Genomic DNA, 21,503 nt, shown 5'->3' with positions numbered 1-21,503 from the left:
CCTTGAAATACTCGTGAACAACTAAATTTAAAAATCGTTAAAGGCCAAAAAGTTACAGGTCACCCCGTGGCATTTTTAGAGTTCACTCAAGTTGGTCGTAGAGATCACACACACATGACACACAGCAATTTGTGTTCATTACAAATGGCAGCAAAACATTTTAATAAGAAAAATCACTGCTTTTCAAAGCAAACAGCTCAAAGTGTTAACATTTCAAAACATTTCTAAAAATCCATGATTTCCTACAAATTATCAAAAACCCCTAAAACATGGGATATTTCTTCTCCCAACTCATCAATCAGATTGACTTGAAACATTAGGAAAAAGCGGTGGTAAAACTTGAAATTAAAATGAAAAGAAAAATAGTTAAACTACACTAGATTAAAGATGCATTCCCCACGCTCTTCAAAAGATACATTTTTTTCTCCAAACAAATTTTCAATGATACGTTTTGTTTGGACCAAAGAACCTATCGTACTTTATTGGGAATTGGGGCATCTGCAACTCTCTGAAAAAGAACTTTCATTTTACTTATAAGTGAACCCGCCATGCGAGATCCCAATTATTGTTATGCAGCCAACGATTTGAATTTTTCCACGAAATATTTCAGTAAGGCCAAATAAAAAAACAAACATGTTAAGCGTCCTGCCTTTTTGAAAAAAAGGAAGGAGGAGGCCCCTTTTTTCCCCGCTCCAAAATGGCTGCCCGACCGGGCTAATTTTCAAGATGGCCACCACTTGGACTCAGGAAATGACATACCAGCTTTATATGGGCTAGATGCAACAGACAAAGAGGCCAAAATGATGGCACTGTTTAAAATTTATCATTTTTTTCGGAAAAAAAAGGAGGCAGCCTCAAAAAAGGAAGCGGGCGGGGATGCTAAACATGTTTTTTTTTTTTTTATTTGGCGGAACTAAACATCAGATTGTCTTTGTTCAATGCCTCATCCAAAAGTGAATAACTTCTACATTGCTAGGAAAATAGCAATTGGAAAAAAACATATATTTGTCAAGGTGAAACTCGAAAATAGCACGGGAATACATCTTTAACTGATTTTAAAAAATAAAGTATAAGGCCATGCCAGTTTACACCATAAATTGTTTGCTTTATGTTACTGATATACTTTCAAAAATTTCAAAAAGGTAAATGTAATTTAAAAATGCAAATTCTTTCAAGAAGCGAAGAAAAAGTTAAGCTGAAAAAAAACCCCAAAAAACATAGAAGATCTAACACATGATATTGCTATTAAGCAAACAAATCACAAATTTTAACAATAATTAGACCATTTGTCAGACTTCCACTGGCTCAATCAAAGGTAGAGTAGCTCATTTATCATTTGTGCATTTTTTTAGTTTGAAGTAATATAAGTGCTCAAAATCTAAAGAAGGGTGCTTAACAATTAACCTGATGAAGTTTTAGCTCAGTGAACGCTGTGTATTCTGAGAAAACAATATTTTAGGATCTTGATTTCAAATCAAGAGTTGCCGAGTCTTGTTTTTGTATTGCATCCCAAATCAGCATCCGGGACACTTTCCCATTCAAACCTGAGGTTTTTCAAACCAAGTAAGCTTGTCGACAATAATTTCGTCAGTTCCTTTTTGGATTGCTGCAAATGATATACTCTACCTTTAAGACAATTGCTAAATCGTTACCAACAACAATACTCACAAAGATTTTAAACCCAAAAGAAAAGATTGTCCCTGGACAATGAAACAAATGTGAATGCAAAAGGCAAGAGATGAAAAGTGATAAAATGATTTTTCTTGAAGTATAACACATTATAGTCTTATATTATACGAAATCAAATGTTGAATTAAAATAGAATACAATTGAATGTAAGTCAGGTAAGCCCCATCAAATTTCTTATTGTCAACCCAGGAAATTTAGGGAACGGCCCGGTACATTCCCGCTCATTCTAACAACCTGCTTCATTGCAGTGTCAGTAAATAATACAACAATGCATTGTTAATAACCTCATGATATGTTATTACAAAATATAAACTCTTGTGATTGGTACATGTATAATGGGACTTTCATGTAACATTGCCATTAACAAAATTCGTTCTGAAGGTGGTTCACACCCATGTGCAGTAAGACTAACTTGGACCAACCTGGGCCTAATTTCATTCCTCTGCTAACAACAGAATTCCGTGTTTACGATCGCCATTTTGTGCTAACCCCTCTAGCCGAAAAATACTGTGCTAACCCTGTAAGCACAGAATCCTTACTTACGGGATGTACGCATGTGCAGAAGCCAAAGTTCCTAGATAACCAGTGAAATACGCTTACCGTAAACATGGAATTTTCGCTAACGGTAAGTAGGGCCAAGAAATTGAGCCAGGTTCTTGCCAATTTTCACTGTACAGACTGTTGAAACAGATGGTAAATTTGTATCTTTCCAATTATGAATCGCTCACAACAATTGTTGTAGATGGATTGCATGCAGCAGCCATGTTGGAGGTCTGTTTTGTTATGTTAATTCATTAAAGAGGTTGTGGAATGCTCGAAGATGTTTCCGTCATTTTTCGGGTATATGTAGCCTAAGGTGTGATGAAATAAAAACGACTATTGATTCTGTCATAAAATGAGTACAAAAGGTACTTTTGAGAGCTGTTTTTCAAGTCCTGTCATGCCTGTTTCGACGCGAACGTGCAATTTGTGTAAAAGTCGTCGTTACGGGCAGCAAACAAAACACAGTAAATCGTGACGTAATAAACAGGACTCCCGATGCAGAGTAGCATAAACGAGTCCTGTTTATTACGTCACGATTTACTGTGTTTTGTTTGCTGCCCGCAACGACGACTTTTACACAAATTGCACGTTCGGGTCGAAACAGGACCTGAAAATTAGCTCTCAAAAGTACCCTTTGTACTCATTTCATGACAGAAACAATGGTCGTTTTTATTTCATCACACCTTAGGCTACATATACCCAAAAAAAGGCCGGAAATGTCTTCGAGCATTCCACAACCTCTTTAACAATGAATGCGCAAGAGGTCAACTCATGCGGATCCCTGTTGAACAAAACCACACACATCAAACATGGCTGCAGTGCAAACAGTCTATAGGAAATATACCAACCATGGCCAACTAGTTCACAGACATTTTTAAAAACCTCAGGTCTGGCGGAGGTTCCGATGTCTATAATTTTCAGATGGGAAGGTGGCTTAGATGGTCATGCATTTACAGAGACCGAAGAACGTAAGCAGCGAATCAAGGTTTGCAATAGTGTATGGTTTCAATATTGTGTTCTGGAAGAAATTTAGACATTTTCAAGTGAAATTTAAAAATTTACATTAGTGAGAGAGAAGGGTTGGTCACATATTAAGTCCAAAAATATCGGCTCTTGAAAAGGTCACACATGGAAATTGTGTGCCTAATGTTTCTATATCATTTATGGCACTGCTACACTTGATGTGAAATAGAATGATTATATGCTCTCCTCCAAACATGCATAAATGGATGAGTAAGGCAGCAATTAGAGTTGGATTGATTTGAGTTATTATACACTCTTGGCTCAGTCGATGCCGACTAGCTCCACCTCGAAGATCAGAGTAGCGTTGGAAGGAATCCTACAGGGAAGCAAACTTTGTTAAGGAATATAGAGAGCTTGGTAGGTAGAATGGAAGTCAATGGGAGGACATTAACACCAGCTTAACCTGTTCGCATCGAAGGACGTGATAACATGCACTGGCTGTTTTTATACACAGGCACGGCTGACGGGTTAAAACGTCAAGATTGCCTCGACTCGCCTCTGGGTGACGTCTGAACAGGCTAATACCTCGTGCCTTTTCACACTAAGTCTGTGAAGCTTGTGGAGGCAGACCGTGTGCTGATCTTGAACTGGCCGTTGTGCACGGCCTAATGACGTAAAATTTACGCTCCAGCACCCGATTTCATCAAACTCTTCGTAACTTACGATGCATCGCAGCGCTGTGATGCGTCGTATCCCTACGATGCGTCGCAGCTGCGACGCGTCCTGCGATCCATTTCACAAAACACGTCGTAAGTGCGACGCATCGAATGTGTATTTATAGCACAACTCGGTGACTGTTTATGTATTTAGTCAGTGTACAGTAAATAGTCTTTTGATATTCAACAAAGAGTCTTGCAAGGACTTGTGATGGACTTGACTACATCCCTGCCAGGTGTACGGTGGTAATGCATGCATGTCCCCCCTCCCCAACTCTCCGAGTGTAACGGAGTGATAGAGATTGTACTTGTTTACCAAGTCCACAATTTCGTCACCCTTTTCACGAACTGACAGTCACGCGTGGTGTGGTGTCAGTTTGTGAAAACTGCGTAATCAATCATTTTGGTTTCACGAACTGACACCCGCGTGTGCGTGTGCACTTCGTACAGTGACGTGATACAGAGTAATTTTCATTTCACAACTGAAACGCAAGCATATGGCAAAATACAATTCGGAAAAAAAAACGCTTTGAAGGGTTTGAAACGAACTTAATTCATCCGAATACTTGGGGGCTAAAGCCTGGTTCATACTTCATGCGAATGAGAATGCGAAGCGAATTTGACGTCATGAAACGTTCGCTGCAAAATTCGCCCGTGTTGAAATATGTTCAACTTTTACGAATTTGCAGCGCGAATACTTGCCATGATGTCACAAATTTGCATTCGCTTTCACTTTGCGCAGACTATGAACCGGGCTTTACACAAAAATTTAATTAAAAACCTTTTTACTGGTGAAATTAAGGTCCGTTACAGTTTATGAATACGAAAATGTACAGAGTGCCCGCATGCAGTGCGGGGTGTCAGTTCGTGAAAACCAAAGTAGTGCGGTTCTGTAAAGTATGTGAGTCTGCCGGGCACTCATGCGCAACTGAGTGTCAGTTCATGGTGTCGGTGACGATTTGAGCATAACAAACTTGATGGAACCAGATCAAAAGGATACTTTGCATCCGGTTTTCCCTTCTTGCCATAGGCCCAGTCTGGCTGGATGGTAAGCTCTGCCTTCTCATGCAAGGTCATCGTCTGCACCCCCTCGTCCCACTAAGAAAGAAACGGGGACAAAGTGTGGAAATGCTCAATACAGAGAAGGGATAAAAGGAACTATATGTGTATGATTATATATCACGTGCATGGCTTTACCCAAACGTCATCTCATTAAGGATTTGCTACCAGCCAAAATAAAGACAATTTTCGTGGTCTTGAAGACATTTTATATAACGTTCATAACTTGGACAGAAATTTTGTGACAACATTTCTGTCCAAGTTATGCACTTAATATTCTGAACATAATACCCTATGATGTCTTATACAGTAGATTGTCCTACTGTAGGGATTAAAAAAGGTAAAATATTTGGATGAATTCATTATTGTAATTATAACTTTCTATCAATATTAACAAACTTTCTGTCCATGTAACGTATGTAACATTCTGAGCATGTATATCTTATGAAATCTGCCTGGAAAGTCTTACATGTGTAAATTCTTGGTGAGCACAATCCTTAACAATGGGGTTGGATTGGAACGTACAAGGGGAAAAAGAGGAAAAAGAACTGGATATTATTATCCTGCTTCATTTCCCAATCCCATGTCACACTTTTGTACCCCTTAGAGTTCATAACAGGAGAGATAAATACACCTGGACAAGGAAAACTGAACTAGCTGAATTACCCCTCGTATAACTTGGCCGGTTCCAACCTTGAACTTCAGCGGAGTATTATCCTTCTTCTTCTTGCCTTTGAAAACAAATAAATGTTAGAAATCACAGTACATGTATGTGTTTGACTTAAATAATAATGTGGCATTCAGTTCCTTACTATGTTGAGGATTTCACGCCCATGCATCCAGCTACTGTAAACAACTCGAAGGTAACAGAGCAAAATGTGGCATTTTCTTTGCCAAAAAAAACCCGGTTACATGTTGTAAAGCTAGCATTTTGCCTTGATTGCTGTATTACAATAAGCACAAAGTAAGCTCAAATTTGGCATATACAGGGTGGTGCAGGAAGAAAGAAACCCACCTTTGACAGGAATTTTAACCTACTCACTGAACTTATTTGATTTTTTTTTTTTTTTAGAATGTGATGAAGTATAGATCTTCAACCATACATGGTGAGAAAATCTTTTTAAAAATATACACAAGAATAAGTGTTATTATGCTAATTTGAACACAAGTCACCAAAATCACTGTTGTCTACGTGTAAGTCTAACGTAGTGTTTTTTGTCTTCAATTCAAACTCCGGAGCTCAGTCAAGCAAATGGAATAAAGCTGTCTGTGGACAAACGGGTTTGGCACATGAACTTTTAAACTACCACATTTCAGAGACAAAATAAGCTTTTGCAATCATTTTTTTGTCACTTATGTTAAACGATCAATATTTTAATACCATTAAATTCAATTTTGAAAATATGCTCAACAAGTAGGTGAAAATTGCTGTCAAAAGTGGGTTTCCTTCTTGTTGCACCACCCTGTATTTTGGACTATGGGAGACTTGAATGTTAAAACTTTCCCTTGCTTATACAAAACCAAACTATTTGAGGGAAATGTGAAGTGAACCAATTTTTTCCCCGTATTTTTTATAATCCATGTTTTTAATATCCATTTGCATAAATTCACTGTTTTTCTTACCTGATGCTGTGTTGGTATCAAACACGGTATTGTCAGTCAGTTTGCCAATGTACCACACAGAAGCATAATCCCCCTTCTTAGGGTAGGTCGTCCTGTCTCCATGCTTCAGTATCTTCTTATGGAAGTGGGGCACCTCAGCAACCTTTTGTGTTCAAGACACCCCAAAAACGATAACGAGTTTTCACTGCACTTGCTAATTCCAAAGTGTTCATTAACCCTAACCGAACTAAACACATCAAAGCCCAACAGCAGGTTTTGTTTAAATCTGTTGGGATAGGTACAGTACCCCTAAACTGATGGTCTTTTACATTGGGCTTGGCATACCTCCAGAAACTAAGTCCAACAGTGTGTGTGTACAATTTTCCATGTGGGTGTTGGAATTTGCCTGAATGGGTATGGTTTCTAGTAAATTAGGCTGGGGAGTTAGGGTTAAAGTGTAAGCACGTTTGATCCCATTTTTGGGAACCTAAACAGAACAAATTGCAATTGCATTTTTTTACCCCTGCCCTCCCCATTTCCTTCAAAATCTATTCTTCCAAAGAGGTTTTGGAAGATTTTCTTGGATTGAGTGAAGTTAGTAAATAACATTGGACTTGATGGTCTATGAAAGTTTAAATACAATAGACGTGTCATTTGGGTTCAGGAGGATTGAGGATGGTTTCTCACAAAATTTTTACTAGGGAGTTAGGGTTAAATAATTAAATCCTAAACTTTGGGTTTCTATACATTACAGAGTTTGCTTCAGAGTAAACATTTTCGGGACACCCTCTCAAACCCCTTAGGAAACACTGCAGTATCTCTTGGGAGTATATATGGTATACTGGCTTGAATATGTGTACATGTTCTACATAACCCCCCGAGGACTGACACACAAAGGGAGAACAACAGATCCTTTCAGTCCTCGGGAGTTGGGTCTTTTGTTGGAAACGGTCCTCTGTAGTAGGTTCATGTGCTTAGTCTATGGGAGAGTGTTATTTTATATTACTGGAACAAAGGGAAACACAAAGCATTGTCCTCGGGAGTATAGTAAAACAAAAATGAGTGCAAACTGGAGAGGTGCATGCTGGACACCACAACCCTATTTATTGTTAGTCTTGTTCGAGTTAGAATTGAGGTAATGAATTCAATAAAATGTAGTGAATATGTTTTGAGCTACTTCCCCTACAGTCTAGTAAATTACCTTCTCTTCTTTGACCTTTGGCTTGACCTTGACCTCAGCTGTCTTCTTGGTGACTTCCTCTAGCTCTTCTTCATCATCGTGTGGTCCCTTGAAGGCCTAGTAGACAAAACAATCAAGATAATTTTTGTTTACAATAATAAATTATTGAAGAACAACTAGACACCAAATTTGCACAGGACTGTGAGTTCAGTCATTAACCCTTCTAAGTAAACATATGTGCCAAGTTGTCCTTGCAGTCAAAATCAATCAAGCGACTGTTTTCAACCCTTAAGAGTTCCCAGCCCACATAAAGCAGGATTGACTGCCTTGGACTGTTTAAGTAATTTGATACAGCTATGCTTTGACTTCGGGTGAGTGATAAAACAGCTGTGACCACAACTTGCCTGCTTTGTCTGTTGACCCAGTTTGACTAGTCACAGTGCTTGCTTGACATTATGACCTGACTGCTGGTGACTAAGTTTTGTTAAAAGTATAGCAGGGGAAGTGGAAGTGAATTTTGACTGTCTGTGACTGCTTAAATAGCAGGAGGGTTGAAGAGCTGGTCTAGTGCTTTTTGTGAACTAGACAGGTGGCTTAGTGTTTTTGTTTGTTTGTTTGTTTGTTGGGGTGTTTGTTTGTTTGTTTGTTTTTGTTTGTTTGTTTTGTTTTGTTTTGTATTTGTTGGGCTGTTGGGGTGTTTGTTTGTTTGTTGGTTGGTTGGTTGGTTTATTTTGCATTACATGCTCTCTCTCTCTTGACATTTTTTCATTAAATTCCTCAAATTTACTGCTATTTATTGAAGATATTTATTGGGGTTTATTACCTTCTTTTCAAACAATTCTTTGTAGGCTTTGACAAACTGCTCCTTGTTGCAGGTTTTCACAACATGTTTCAGAGCACCAAGCATCTTGTGGTCCCTCAAGAACTAAGGAAATAAAATAAGAACAAATCTCATTAAGTACCATAGGTGGGCGTGGACATCTGGTTTTTTTTTTACATTGCTTATCTAGCTCCAAGACTTATTTTCTTGAAGCTCAATGATTCTTGAGTCTGGAGTGCTGAATGGTAACACATAGCAACCGATGAAAACTGATATGCAAATAAATAGATATTTTCATGGGATGACGTCAGCCCGTCCCCACCACGTATTGAAGCCCGGATAGTTCGTCTTTGTCTTTCACAGTGTGAATCACAAAGCAAAGGATCGGCTTAAAACAGAACAAAACTGACTAAAATATGCAGAAATAAATGATGATTTTGTGGGCTGTACGGTGTTGAGGCCGAATTCCACGGCCTCTGCCATTTTTAGACCGCTGGCTACAAAGTAGATTGACCTCCAGCTCTACATGTCGAATTCCCGATGGGCATTGGAGCTGGAGTTTCTCAAGCTTGTGTAATACGTGAGTTTTTGCTTGTAATTTGAGCGGGAATTTAACACATCGGCAAAAAACATGTAAACCTCCTTCTAAGTCGAGTTATCGTTGATTCTACTGTAACCAGACCATGTCCGAATGTTACAAAACTAAGGCGATAAGTAGGGTCAAAGTTACTTGGACTAGGGCGCTAGTACGACAGACCAAATCCAGGAGTTCTAGTGCCCCAGTTAGTGACTCTATAGCCCGAATGCCTCTGGCCGTGCAATGGCTGTACAATGGATTCGCCCAGACTGTATGGTGCGCACTATTATACTATCACCAAGTATCAGACTATCAGTTGGGAGATTTGTACAAGAAACAGTCGTTGTTTTACGACTCGCGCGCCAGAGAGACAAGATCAATTTGCATAAACGCGAATACGCGATGTCATCGCTTCTTACATTCAAAATGGCTGCTATCAACAAACGATTTTCGTGTGCATTATGGGCTCCAGAAAGAGGCCTAAATTTCTCGAAAAATTTGATATAAAATTATAGGCCAAATATAAGTTAATTATCTATAAGGACAATTTAACAACCCGGAGGAAAGAAGCCGAGACATCATAGACATAGAATACAACCGTATGTAAAAGAATTTTTCGGACAAACTCCTCAGTAGTTTGGGGAACCTGGCATGTGTCCAGAGGTACAGCGCAGCAATATCGCGGCCTAGCCCAGGTTGGACGACGTCTTTATTACATTACGACAGACGTCCAGGGTATAAATTGGACCACCATAGCGAAACAAATTATAACACATTTTTTTCATATTTTTACCTGACGGAGGAAGCTGAAATTTGGCTTACATATTCCTTGTGTCCAGAATTGTACCTGCGCTGGGTTTAGGAATGGCAAATATGTCCGCAGGCGGGGTGTTTACCAAAAATAAACCGCAATCCCACGCTTTCGCTGAAAACATTTTCAGTACGAACTCCCCGTGTGAAGACGTACACACGCGTGCCGTTTGCTGCCGCTTGCTGCTGTGGCGGCAGCGTGCTAGCGTAATCTTCACACAGGGAGTTCGTACTGAAAATGTTTTCAGCGAAAGCGTGGAATTGCGGTTTATTTTCGGTAAACACGCCGCCCGCGGACATATTTGCCGTTCCTAAACCCAGCGCAGGTACAATTCTGGAATATGTAAGCGAAATTTCAGCTTCCTCCTTCAGGTAAAAATATGCAAAAAATGTGTTATAGGCCTAATTTTTTTCGCTATGGCAGGAGAGATTCATACCCTGGACTCCGTTGCGTGTACACAACGGAGTCCAACCTGGGCTAATCGCGGCCTAGTGGGGCAAGCTAGTGTGCGGCTAGCCCCATAAATGTGGCCTATTTACTGGACTGCCTCCGTAAACATAGGCCACACATCCACATGTACAAAAATCGTGTCGACGGAGCCAAATTTTGATTTTCACATTTAGGCTTAGTTTGTAGGTTTTTTGCTTTAGAAGCATACTCACCCTCTTTATTAGCCCCACTAGTGTGGCCGTCGGTATGCTGCGCTGAACCTTTGGCCACACACCGTGGCACTGCGCGCTACTGAGGACGAAGTTTTCATAAAAATTCAGGGCAGTTTCTTACATTCTCAGTTTCTTACTTTCTTATGGTTGTATTCTATGATGTCTCACCTGTCACTTCTGGGATGCTTAGGTCTAATGATGTTCCATTTTCCGAGATATTCTTCAATCTTTCTGGAGTCCATATGCACCATGTACCATGCATTTATCGTCAGGGGGCCACGTGCACGGATCTCTATTCAGGATCTACGGCACAGAAAACAGCCGTCGCATTTGCAACTCGCGCCCTCGCGCGCTCGACAAGCAATTTGCATACACGCGACGTCACAGCTTGAGGTCATCTCTTGTCCCATTCAAAATGGCTGCCATCACCAGACGTTTCACGAGTGCATATGGACTCCAGAAAGATTGAAGAATATCTCGGAAAATGGAACATCATTAGACCTAAGCATCCCAGAAGTGACAGGTGAGACATCATAGAATACAACCATAAGAAAGTAAGAAACTGAGAATGTAAGAAACTGCCCTGAATTTTTATGAAAACTTCGTCCTCAGTAGCGCGCGGTACCACGGTGTGTGGCCAAAGGTTCAGCGCAGCATACCGACGGCCACACTAGTGGGGCTACCTCTTTATAGGCTAATCAGAAAGTGCTGCCTTTTTCAGATGTATATTTTTTGTGAAATTTCATGTTGAAATTTTGATACGCAAACGTGTAAAAATGAATCTGGAAATTTCACAAAAAATATACATCTGAAAAAGGCAGCACTTTCTGATTAGCCTATAAAGAGGGCGAGTATGCTTCTAAAGCAAAAAAAACCTACAAACTAAGCCTAAATGTGAAAATCAAAATTTGGCTCCGTCGACACGATTTTTGTACATGTGGATGTGTGGCCTATGTTTACGGAGGCAGTCCAGTAAATAGGCCACATTTATGGGGCTAGTGTGCGGCCGGAGGCAGAGCTATTCGGGCTAATGACTCTAGTAAAACACGAAGATTCCCAATGCTGAAAACCCTAATTTTTAATTAAAATACATTCCGTAAGTTTCGAAATTGTAACAAATATAAAAGTGTAACACATGGATAAAATCTCACCCGCACCCCAAAAAACCCAACATATTTTAATACCGCAACTGGTAAAGGTAAAAACACGCATTTAACAAAACCAGATGTTTAACGTACCCTTTTCGCTGCATGTTCTTGCAGGAATGTTGCTATAGCTTTCTTGCCAATGTCATCGGAGGCAATCTCTTCATCCGTCCAAGGACGAGTTACATCACTTTCACCAGCCATGAGAAATACAGTTTGGATATTTCAGGAAAAATCAACTATGGACGGTTTGAGCTACGGTTTATAATCCACCCACAACAACAAATCGCGTTTATTTTTCAGGTCCCTTGTTGTGGTTCAACCATTCGGTCCGTGGGGGTGTTTTATTTGACTGTTACGAACGAGGAAAAATTTCCTATGTGTTTTCTTGTTCTGAATTCAAACCAAAAATCTTTTCTGGATTTAAATTGAGATCAATAATGGCAAACTTACATCAGATATGTTTTCTATTTGGGGAGAGGGCGAGGTTTGTCTAAAGGAAAATATAGACATCCCTTTACTCACAATTAATCCACCGGAAACATTCAACCAATTATGCGTTTTTAGGTCAGTGGTCAAAATGGTCAAATGTCATCTCGGATACAATCAATGAAACATTCTGGGATTATTAGCGAAAACTCTTGGTCTCTTACAGGCCATTGACTTAACAAGCAACATTTGCAAATATTGAAGTGTTTTGGAGGGTGTAGCAAAGCAAGGGAGAGCCCAAATCTACTTGCCATTTTGGAGCATTGTTTTTTGAGCCGAAATAGAGGACAATAATGAGTACCGATTAGGCCACAAAAAAAATAAGTCGGTCTCTGGTCAGCGCGCGCGTCGATTTTAATCATGCGCGTCGATCTTTTTTTTTTCAAAATGTTCCGCGGTAGCTCCAACAGCGCCCTCTATTTCCGCACCTCCTCAATTTTTTTTTACCAAAGAGCACGAAGGAATGGGAAATTGCACCAAGGCAAATGATCGAAAGCACCAAGGCAAATTATGGAGGACAACAATGTACATGAGGACACCAAAAAAGCAAAATAGTACCCCACCTTGTCTGTACAATCCAAGCTTGAAGAACAAAAAAAAAAAGCCAAAAAAAAAAAAAAAACGCGTCGCCGCGTCAATTCTGGAACTTTGGTCTGACCAGAGACCGAATAATTTTTTTGGGGCCTTATCCTGATTTTTTTTTTGGGGGGGGGGGGGTGTCTATTTGACAGTCATACAAACGTACCGGATCTTTTGCAACGCAACATATAACTCTGCTTCGCTGAACTGTTGTATCACTTTCCAACTAAATCCAACGACAAACACAATGTCCACTGAAGGCTCAAAATATGATTTATTCATAACTATGTCACAAATTTATCAACATTAACAATAAACAGAGTTGAACTAAAAAGTTTAAGGAATATATACTAATTTCTATTTATAAGACTTAAATTTAGCTGCTGTGAGATGGTGTGGCTTTACTTTGTGACAATATAACAGAAGTGATTGTGGCAATGTGGCTCAGGTCCATAATTTCATGAATGAAAGCTGGGATGCCTAAAGGTTTTAAAATAATTGAGTTGATACAACTGTAGGCTCTGCGTCAGAACTGTGTCATAGAATATTGTCTGCTTGGTGAAAATGGGCTAATCAGTAACTATGCGATTCATTGCCGCTGACAATTAAATACATTTTTTTGTGGCTGATTTATGTTTTCTATTACACCACTATGCATTTTTTTTTCTGTTCAAAATCCCCTCATATTAACAGGGAGTGTTACAATTGATATGAGTGAATACAGAGCCGTCTTACAACTTTTTGCTGGTTACAATAGGTGCCAATAATGGAAAACTGCCAGTGTTAATGCAGAAGTAATTCCCATTCAACTAAAATTAGTATGTACATGGCAAAATGCGACAGAAATATTTTTTTTATGATGGAATTTTGTGTTGGGGGATCGATATACAAATTACAATATTGATTTTGCCCTTCACAGACGACCAGCCGAACATCGCAGTGGTCAAGTGGCTCAGTGGTCAAGTGGTTAAAGGGCCCATGCAATGTAATGTTTTAAATGCAATCCTTGAAAATGCACCTTTGTGTCCCATTTAACCTTATTTACCGTTTTCGGTTTTTTTTTCATTTTCAAGGGTATTTTGGTGCCTTTTTGGTTTGATGCTAATGCGAATTTCCATATTCATGAGTAAAAGTGTGATGTCATTTCAGGCAGAAACCTCAATGTTACAGTTATTTCAGCATCACAAGATGCCCGATGTTTTTTATATTTTGCAGTTTCAAATTTTCTTTTCTTTGGCGATTCGTTGTTGTGTCAGTACATGGTACTAAGACAATAAGCAAATTCTGCTTACAAATGTTTTCAATGAGCAATTTTTGAGTTCACAAATTTGAACACAAACCCCTAAATTGAACAGTGTCTTCCTGAAATGACATCACAACAACGGCGCCCTCAGTTGTCCAGAAAAAGCATGGACAATTATTTTGACTGTTTAATTAAAGAAGTGCACTTTCCAAGAAAATTTACCAAAACAGGGATATCATATAGTTTTTATACATTGAAGAGGAGAAAGTTGCACAGAATATGTTCTTCAGAAAAATTCATTGCAAGGCCCCTTTAAGACATCTGAACTATAGTAAGCAGGGAGTTGTGGTCCCAAGTCCCATCTAAACAAGCTTGTGCATTGTTTTTCATAAATCTTGGAACAGCAGTGTGACAGTGAAGAGCAAACCCAACATCAAAATTGGCAAAAAAATATTTTAAAATGGTGCTAAGCAGCATATATTCCTGTGAAATTCATCTGCCAATCAGACAAGTGATATAATTTTCTGATCAATGGATTATTTACATTACTTGTTGATTAATTTTACTATAGTTCATACTTCGTTCCTCCATTATTTCATATTGTGAATTATAATAATATTTCAGTTCCTTATTCAGTTACTCATTTCATGTTATTTCCTTATCGACTTATTTTATATAATGTATTTGTCAACAATATGGGAATATATTTATGAATGAATGAATATTTTCTGAGTGAAGGCCATTTCAGCTCAGCAAATCTGCGTATGTAGGGGCTCAAAATAATTGGCCACTTCCCTCAAGTCTGATGTTAAAGTTGGTATACGTGCTTTTCAAAATTTTGATTTTCTTTTCCGAACGAAATTTAAAGGAATATAATGTCCTGCAACAAGTAAATTTGATTGTTGTTTTTTTGCAGGCCTTTATACAGTTTTAAAAAGTGGTTTTAAATGGCGCGGTCCAGTTCAGAAATTGCGCGCATTACTCATAACGATTTAGGAGCGTCCCGTTTTTAATTCAAAAGTTGAAATTAATTAATTGATTACTTGTCATGGGCCGATTTTTTTTCGCGCGATGTCTCATTGGAAAGCTCATAACTAATGTAATGCTAGAAAATTATCAATTCAATTTGGAAAAAAACCTATTTTTCGAGGTGCCACACCCAAAAAGCACGTATACACTAACTTTATCTTAAAAAAATACATACATTTAGACCTACACATACAGATAAAATACCCAAGTACAAATAAAATATACATGGTGTTCATATCCATATATATACATATATTATGTATAAAACCAGTACTTTTTTACAATCATTTCTACTGGTGTATCTGGTGCAACACCTATTTCACATCAGGAATAAATATACAAATATGAACATGAGATAATTCAAAATTGCAGCGTTTTATAATTAAATACCATGATCTTCTTAAAATATTATTATCATAATTATATGTTTATTATTTGGAAAGTCTATTAAAATATATGTTGTAATTAAAAAAAATGAATACTTTTTATCTTTTGTTTTTGATAGGATAATCATTAACTATTTGAAGCAAAGGAACCCTCTTTGCCTGGCAAGGATTTCACATAATTACATGTATTCCCAGTTTTTTTCTTCGTTTTCACTGATTGCGACTTATAAAAAGCTACATGTACGCTTCCTTCTTCCCAAACTAAATCTATTTTCCTTGACAATCTATTCCATAGAACCCATTTCATAAGACCGGCAAGTCTCAGCGAAATTTATTTTCCCCATTTATTTGGCCAGTATATTTCTTCTACCAGGATTTTCTCTCTACTGTCAACAGACGATTTCAGCGACAAAATAATCAAATCAAAGCTTTCAATCAAAAAATTGAAAAAAAGAAGGGGAAAAAAACCGCAAAGTGCCATTGAATTGAAAAAGCTGGGTGTGAGTGGTCTGCTCTACACGTATATCCTGCGACTGAGGGGGAAAGACTGTAAACATGTGTTTATTGTTCGGGAGTTTGAGAAAGCTTTTAACACAGGCACGGCCAGTTGGCAATAAGAAAACACGCTCAATTCAATAATCAATTACATCTAGCAAAGCCTTTTTGTGCTGGGAAGTGGCCCTTTTCTTTTGCCGTGCAAGAGGTTTGGGTATATTGGTGGTTTGTCACATCTTGGTCCAGAAATACATTGAGAAAGAGAAAAATTCTCTGGCTATGGGAATTGAATTGTAGAGGATAGCAAATAAAGTGTCACAACGTCTGCATTGATAACAATCCATTTGAGGGGCATTTTTTCCCCTTTTTTCTCTCAAGTGGAGTGTATTTTTATCATCATATAGTTACTAAACAAGGCGTTTATACCGGTACCGTTGCCATTTCATGGCTAGAATGGCACAGAATAAAAATTGAAGTGAATACTTCAGAGCAGGTTTCACAGACATGTGGAACATGTAGCAAGGCGATCCGCCAGGAATTTGGTAGAGTTTATACAGATCATATTGAGAGTTTTCAATACATGTATTTGGTGAACAAATCACATGTTGTCCAATTAAAAAGGCAATATAAGCTTCTATATTGTAACAGTAATATGCAAGGATGTCAACGAAAAGAGGATCTTCAGGATTTTAGAATACATGTATGTATCAACACAAATATCGTGCGAAATTATGTACAGATAAATTGCAGTTCCATAAGATACATGTATAAGTTATTAAAACTGGTAAAATGATCAAAGCAACCACAAATGTATTTCAATCATTTGAGAATATCTCCAAATAAATTTCAACATCCAATATTTCTGTTTGAAACTAAAATGAACATTAACATTAACCAGCTGGTAAAATATTTTTTTTTCAAATTTTAGTGGAGTATACAAAAAAAAAGTTGTCACTGTTTAAAAATGTTACAGCTGCTAATGCTTTACATAATATTCTTCCAATGTATAAATGAACTATAATAAAAAGGAAAAGTGTGCTTTTGAGAGGAATGTCTTGGAAATAAAAACTTTTAATATTTTCTTTTCAATAATATTTACCAACCTAACCTATTGTAATTGTGTTTGTTGGCCATTTACTAGTGCTGCTCATCTGTTGGATGTTGTTGCCTGATGCAACAAAGCAAAAACTGCATGATGCAACAAAGCAAGCTTAAAAGAAGAATTATTAAAGAGTTTCAGCAGGTTTGAAATTTGCTCCCGTATTGCGTATCCCTAACGTGTAACACTATCACTTTATGCATTTTTCTAATAAATGATATGAGAAAGTGACACTGGAACTACGTGTTGAAGCCATTGAGGATCAGTACGTATGAATTTCTGTCTTTTCGTTCAAAGTTTCTTCCAATTGAATAATTACATCCGCCTTTCATTATTTGGAATTGGGAACTCTTGAGGTGCGAAGCCAAAACTGAAATTTGTACACGACCTCCTGCATGTTTACACATATCAGCGTACTTCGTTTGTGGATGCCGACAGTGTCTAACAGTAACTTCTGTTTCACCAGGGGCTAAGTTCTGGAAACAGCGCTAAAAGCAGAATAACAAAATGGGGGCAATTTTCATGGAACTTCCAAACAAACAGATCTGCTAAGGCAGAGAAAATATCTGGTGAGAAAAAACAAACCATGTCCAGCCAAAACTGGTTCTCGTTCATTTTGATGCTTGCTCATGTGTTTTCTTAGCAATATTTCCACCTTAGCAGCAAAATTGTTCCCTGGTCGTCAGCCAAAATGTTCTGCAAATGTATACATCTTCTCATCTGATAGCACAAGAATTTGCCAGGCAATTTTTTTCCTGTTTACCTCTTCCATTTTCTTCCATTTAAGAATACAATAACGCAAAAATGAAGTTGGGAAACAGCTTTTAGACTGTGTTTGTTCTATAAAGTCTCCTAACTGTGTGACTCTTTTGACTGTTTCCAACTGGAAGTCGCGTTAGGAAACAAACTCTTCAAAGACTGCTTTGAATAAATGTCAATTCAGGAATCCAGCCTTCCACACGTGTCTGTCTTTTAGTTGATGTTTTTGGCTGGTTTGCATGATCCCCTGAATATCATATAGTGATAAGCAGGAATTAAAGTAAGTGCGTTTCTCCGGCTGAGAAAAGGGCCTTGATTTCAGAAACATTTCAGATATGACAGGGAGGAGGGCGAGAGAGGTAGTTGGAGACAGAATACTTCTGTTTTGGATTGAAATTTGCTTAACAAGTTTGTCCAAATCACACCGCTAAAACAAGTCTAAATATATCAATTCAAAGCTCCCAACTTTGCTTATTTTGACCTATTAGGGACCAGATGGAATGAATAAGGAGTGTATTTTCTTCAGGTTGGTGAGGAGATAAGTGTTGCAGTTGAATCTCCCTGTAGAAGCTGGATGACTTGTTGAAATCTCTCCTCTGTCTCACACTTCTCTGAAGACAGGAAGAAAGAGAGAAAGAAATATCAAACATATACCAATCAAATTGAACTGGTTGTCCTTTGCTATTTGGATTTTTGTGTGTTCATTAATGAAAGAAGTAGGGAAAAAACCTAACGAAAAAAAACCCTAGTACATGTATTTCTCTTTTGTGGAAAACTTGGCAACTTTGAATGCCCAATTGGTATTGTATTTCTTGTTGTATGCCACACATGTTACATCATTTAGTGACGACATTTTTGTCTGTGATCATCCTCTGTATAAAGCTTGTAAGATTTGACTGCAAAAAAAATATATACTTTGCCATTTTGTCTTGTGTAACTGTTATGTTTTTTAATCTCCATCTGACAAACGTCTTTAAGATTGCTGAAATATTACTTGCAGAGAGGAAAAAAATAGAGCAAAAAGCACTTTGCTATGTGATGACTTTAAGAAAACCCATCAGGGAAATTAAAGAACTTATGTTAACTTTTAGGATGATTTCCAAGAATGGATCAAGGAATTTTGGGAAAGAAATTAGGGTTTGACCCTCAAAATCCACCCACCATCCTCCATCCCTAATGATGATTATAAGCAATTCAGATTTAGGACATTAGAATGGGCCTCAAGGGCGTCAATCGCTTCTCAAAAGTGGGGAGGGGGGGCATGCTGTGATCAGGACTAATGCGAGTGCGAAACGCAAAACCAATTATCGGTGTTGGGATTAGGGGCTGCATAAGGGCCTGGAAAAATGTTGGATTCTAGACGCTTTAATTTGTTGTGCGATCTGAGGCAATTTCTGACCACTGAGTTTGGAATAAATGTAGGCTACACATTTTGGGTGGACAAACGATATGATACCTCAAAGTGATATTAACATGTCTTCAATTATTTTTTTAAACACTATTAAAACTTGTTTTAGGTATGTCAGGACACTCTTGACTATGGGATTTGCTCCTGAATTCCTTCATTTCAGACTCAAGTATTACATTGTAAATGAAAATGTCAGCGTGTTTGCTATTGATAGCACTCATACCTTTGAGGTAGTCCTGTGCAATACAACATATCCACTGACATGCATCGGCCAAAGATGCATCATCGCTGCCTGTAGCGGCCACTGTATTTTCATAAAGAAATGGAAAAAGAATCATGTCTCTCATTTACCTGATGTGAGGCAACAGCTACTGCATGTTTCAGGGCCAGTTTTGGAATTGAACTGTCGGCTTAAAAAAAGGTAGCTACTATTCTGGAAATACTAAAACAACTCCAGTGTTAACACGTACAATTTGACAATTAACATTGGGCAATGTGTGTTGGCATATTTTTTCCAGTGGGTACCATTTAGGGCCAATTATCTCTGTCCAAAGCACCACCTCATACAACAGTTACAAAAAAAATAGTTGAGGGGAACTCTGAAATAGTTGACAGTGCCTGACACTCTTGCTAAAGCCGGCCTCAGGTCGACCTTGTGACGACACAGATCAGTCGGCGACTGACTTTTCATGATCAAGCCGCCTCTGAGCTACGATCATCGGGGACATTTCAGTCGCCGATTTTTTGCGACCTGACTGTAACTGCGATGATATTAAGACGATTGGAATAAGTCGGCGCTAAAAAAAATCAACAGTCGCAAGAGTAGAAACATTTCAACTTCTACGACGACGCGTCCTGCGTGCATCAAGATCATCCTTTTTCATTGTGTAGCCAATCAGCACACTTCCCCGGCGCTCCACGTTCTGCGCAAAATCACGCAGTACGCACCACGCGCGCGTCAATCATCATATAAGGAGATTGTTTACTACTACTCGCGAGAGGATATTCCATATCACAGATAGAGGGGTGTTTAAAAAATGAAGTAAAACTGTTCAACAAAATTGTTGGAAATGTACAATTTTTGAATTGTGTCGACTTTTTGATTCGAAGGTATTTGTGAATGGGAATACAAGTACATTTAAGACCATATCAGGGGAATGCGCACTGATAATGGCTCGAGCCGAACCGGCCAAGCACATAATTATTCCCTTATTGTTAAAGAAGTCATATGACTGCCCATGCTGTTTAATCATGGTGGATCGCGCGTCGAGGTGACATGAGCATTGTTGCGATTATTTTGCGTCGGAATGCCGCTTGTTCCACCCGAATCACACAATTTCTCAGTGTTGTGACCTGAGCATCACTTTTTCTGCTTGATGCCGACAGTTCCGTCGTGGCGCAAGCGAATCGCGGGTCGACCTGAGGCTGGCTTAAGACACTACAGTACAGGTTGGTGAGTAAGTAGTAGTAAAGTCTGTCATGAGCCAATACAGATCATCAGGCCGGCGTTTATCTCTGGTTTCCTAGGCATGAACTGACCGCGGATATTTCTATCCCCCTGGATGGGATCTCTGTCCATCACAGGTTATACTCCCCAGCTAATGCCGGTACCCATTTATACTGGTTGGAGAGGGGCAAGTGGGGTCACTGTGGCTTGCCCAAGGACACACATATGACCAGCAGCTGGATTTGAACCCCGGACCCTCTGATCAAGAGTCACAAACCCTAACCACTAGGCCACAGGTTTCAGAATAAAATTTGTCATTCCAGCATGCTTTCCCATACTTGTCATCTACTATCATGACATGGCGTCCACATAGCTTACCAGATTACCATACACACAGGAGTAAAGTGGATTGAACAAGATTACTGCACCGACACTGCTTGCTCCTTGCAAAATCTTGCCCCCCAAAAAATATCTTGGAAATGAAAGCTGTGCTTACTTGAGGAGAACAAAGCTAGAATGCTGATGCAGGCCGCCTCCTCCTTCTGGAGTTGAGGGGGGTCCCGCCCACCTCCAGCCTTCCTCATCTGATCACCGGTCGGAAGGTCCAGCAGCAGACAAGTCTTGACCACGACGGCCAGAGAGGACCAGACCAACTCCACCCCAGAGCTGCAGTTCTGCTGTGCCAAACCTGTGAGTAAAGATTGCAAAGAGTTCAATTCGCGGATACACATCTTACATATTCCAAAAACTTATACTGACATAGTGTCTTCAGTACTCACGTTGGTGGATATTGGTACTATGT

General features: G+C 38.9%; 2 protein-coding genes across 3 annotated transcripts in view; both read right to left on the bottom strand.

Moving 5' to 3' along the window:
- Nucleotides 1–2,907: 2,907 nt before the first annotated feature.
- Nucleotides 2,908–12,075, bottom strand: LOC119741461 (peptidyl-prolyl cis-trans isomerase FKBP3-like). Its single transcript, XM_038217216.1, has 7 exons — nucleotides 11,861–12,075; nucleotides 8,576–8,677; nucleotides 7,774–7,869; nucleotides 6,594–6,735; nucleotides 5,637–5,701; nucleotides 4,912–5,009; nucleotides 2,908–3,571 (listed from the first exon to the last, which is right to left on the bottom strand). The coding sequence occupies exons 1-7, from the start codon at nucleotides 11,969–11,971 to the stop codon at nucleotides 3,517–3,519; spliced, it is 669 nt and encodes a 222-aa protein (XP_038073144.1). The 5' UTR covers nucleotides 11,972–12,075; the 3' UTR covers nucleotides 2,908–3,516.
- A 5,069-nt stretch (nucleotides 12,076–17,144) lies between these two features.
- LOC119741993 overlaps nucleotides 17,145–21,503 on the bottom strand; it is a 38,378-nt gene continuing 34,019 nt past the window's right edge. For both annotated transcript variants that reach the window (XM_038217984.1, XM_038217985.1), the window contains 3 exons: nucleotides 21,198–21,389; nucleotides 19,478–19,558; nucleotides 17,145–18,457 (listed from right to left, as the gene is read on the bottom strand). In XM_038217984.1, the coding sequence (XP_038073912.1) occupies nucleotides 18,369–18,457; nucleotides 19,478–19,558; nucleotides 21,198–21,389 (362 nt within the window). In that variant the 3' untranslated portion in view covers nucleotides 17,145–18,368. The remainder of the gene's footprint in view (nucleotides 18,458–19,477; nucleotides 19,559–21,197; nucleotides 21,390–21,503) is intronic.

The sequence above is a fragment of the Patiria miniata genome, unplaced genomic scaffold, assembly GCF_015706575.1.
Source record: "Patiria miniata isolate m_02_andy unplaced genomic scaffold, ASM1570657v1 HiC_scaffold_5, whole genome shotgun sequence".
Lineage (NCBI taxonomy): Eukaryota > Metazoa > Echinodermata > Asteroidea > Valvatida > Asterinidae > Patiria > Patiria miniata.
The sequence above is the reverse complement of the archived record's forward strand: the minus strand, read 5'-3'. Positions and strand labels throughout refer to the sequence as shown.

What these genes read in the sequence shown, in the direction of transcription:
- LOC119741461 (XM_038217216.1), bottom strand. Translation starts at nt 11,971, where the DNA reads ATGGCTGGTGAAAGTGATGTAACTCGTCCTTGGACGGATGAAGAGATT. An exon ending in AAGAACATGCAGCGAAAAGG is followed by an intron (nt 8,678 to 11,860) that starts GTACGTTAAACA and finishes TTATTTCCTTAG; the next exon opens with TTCTTGAGGGACCACAAGAT. An exon ending in AAGAATTGTTTGAAAAGAAG is followed by an intron (nt 7,870 to 8,575) that starts GTAATAAACCCC and finishes TTTGTCTACTAG; the next exon opens with GCCTTCAAGGGACCACACGA.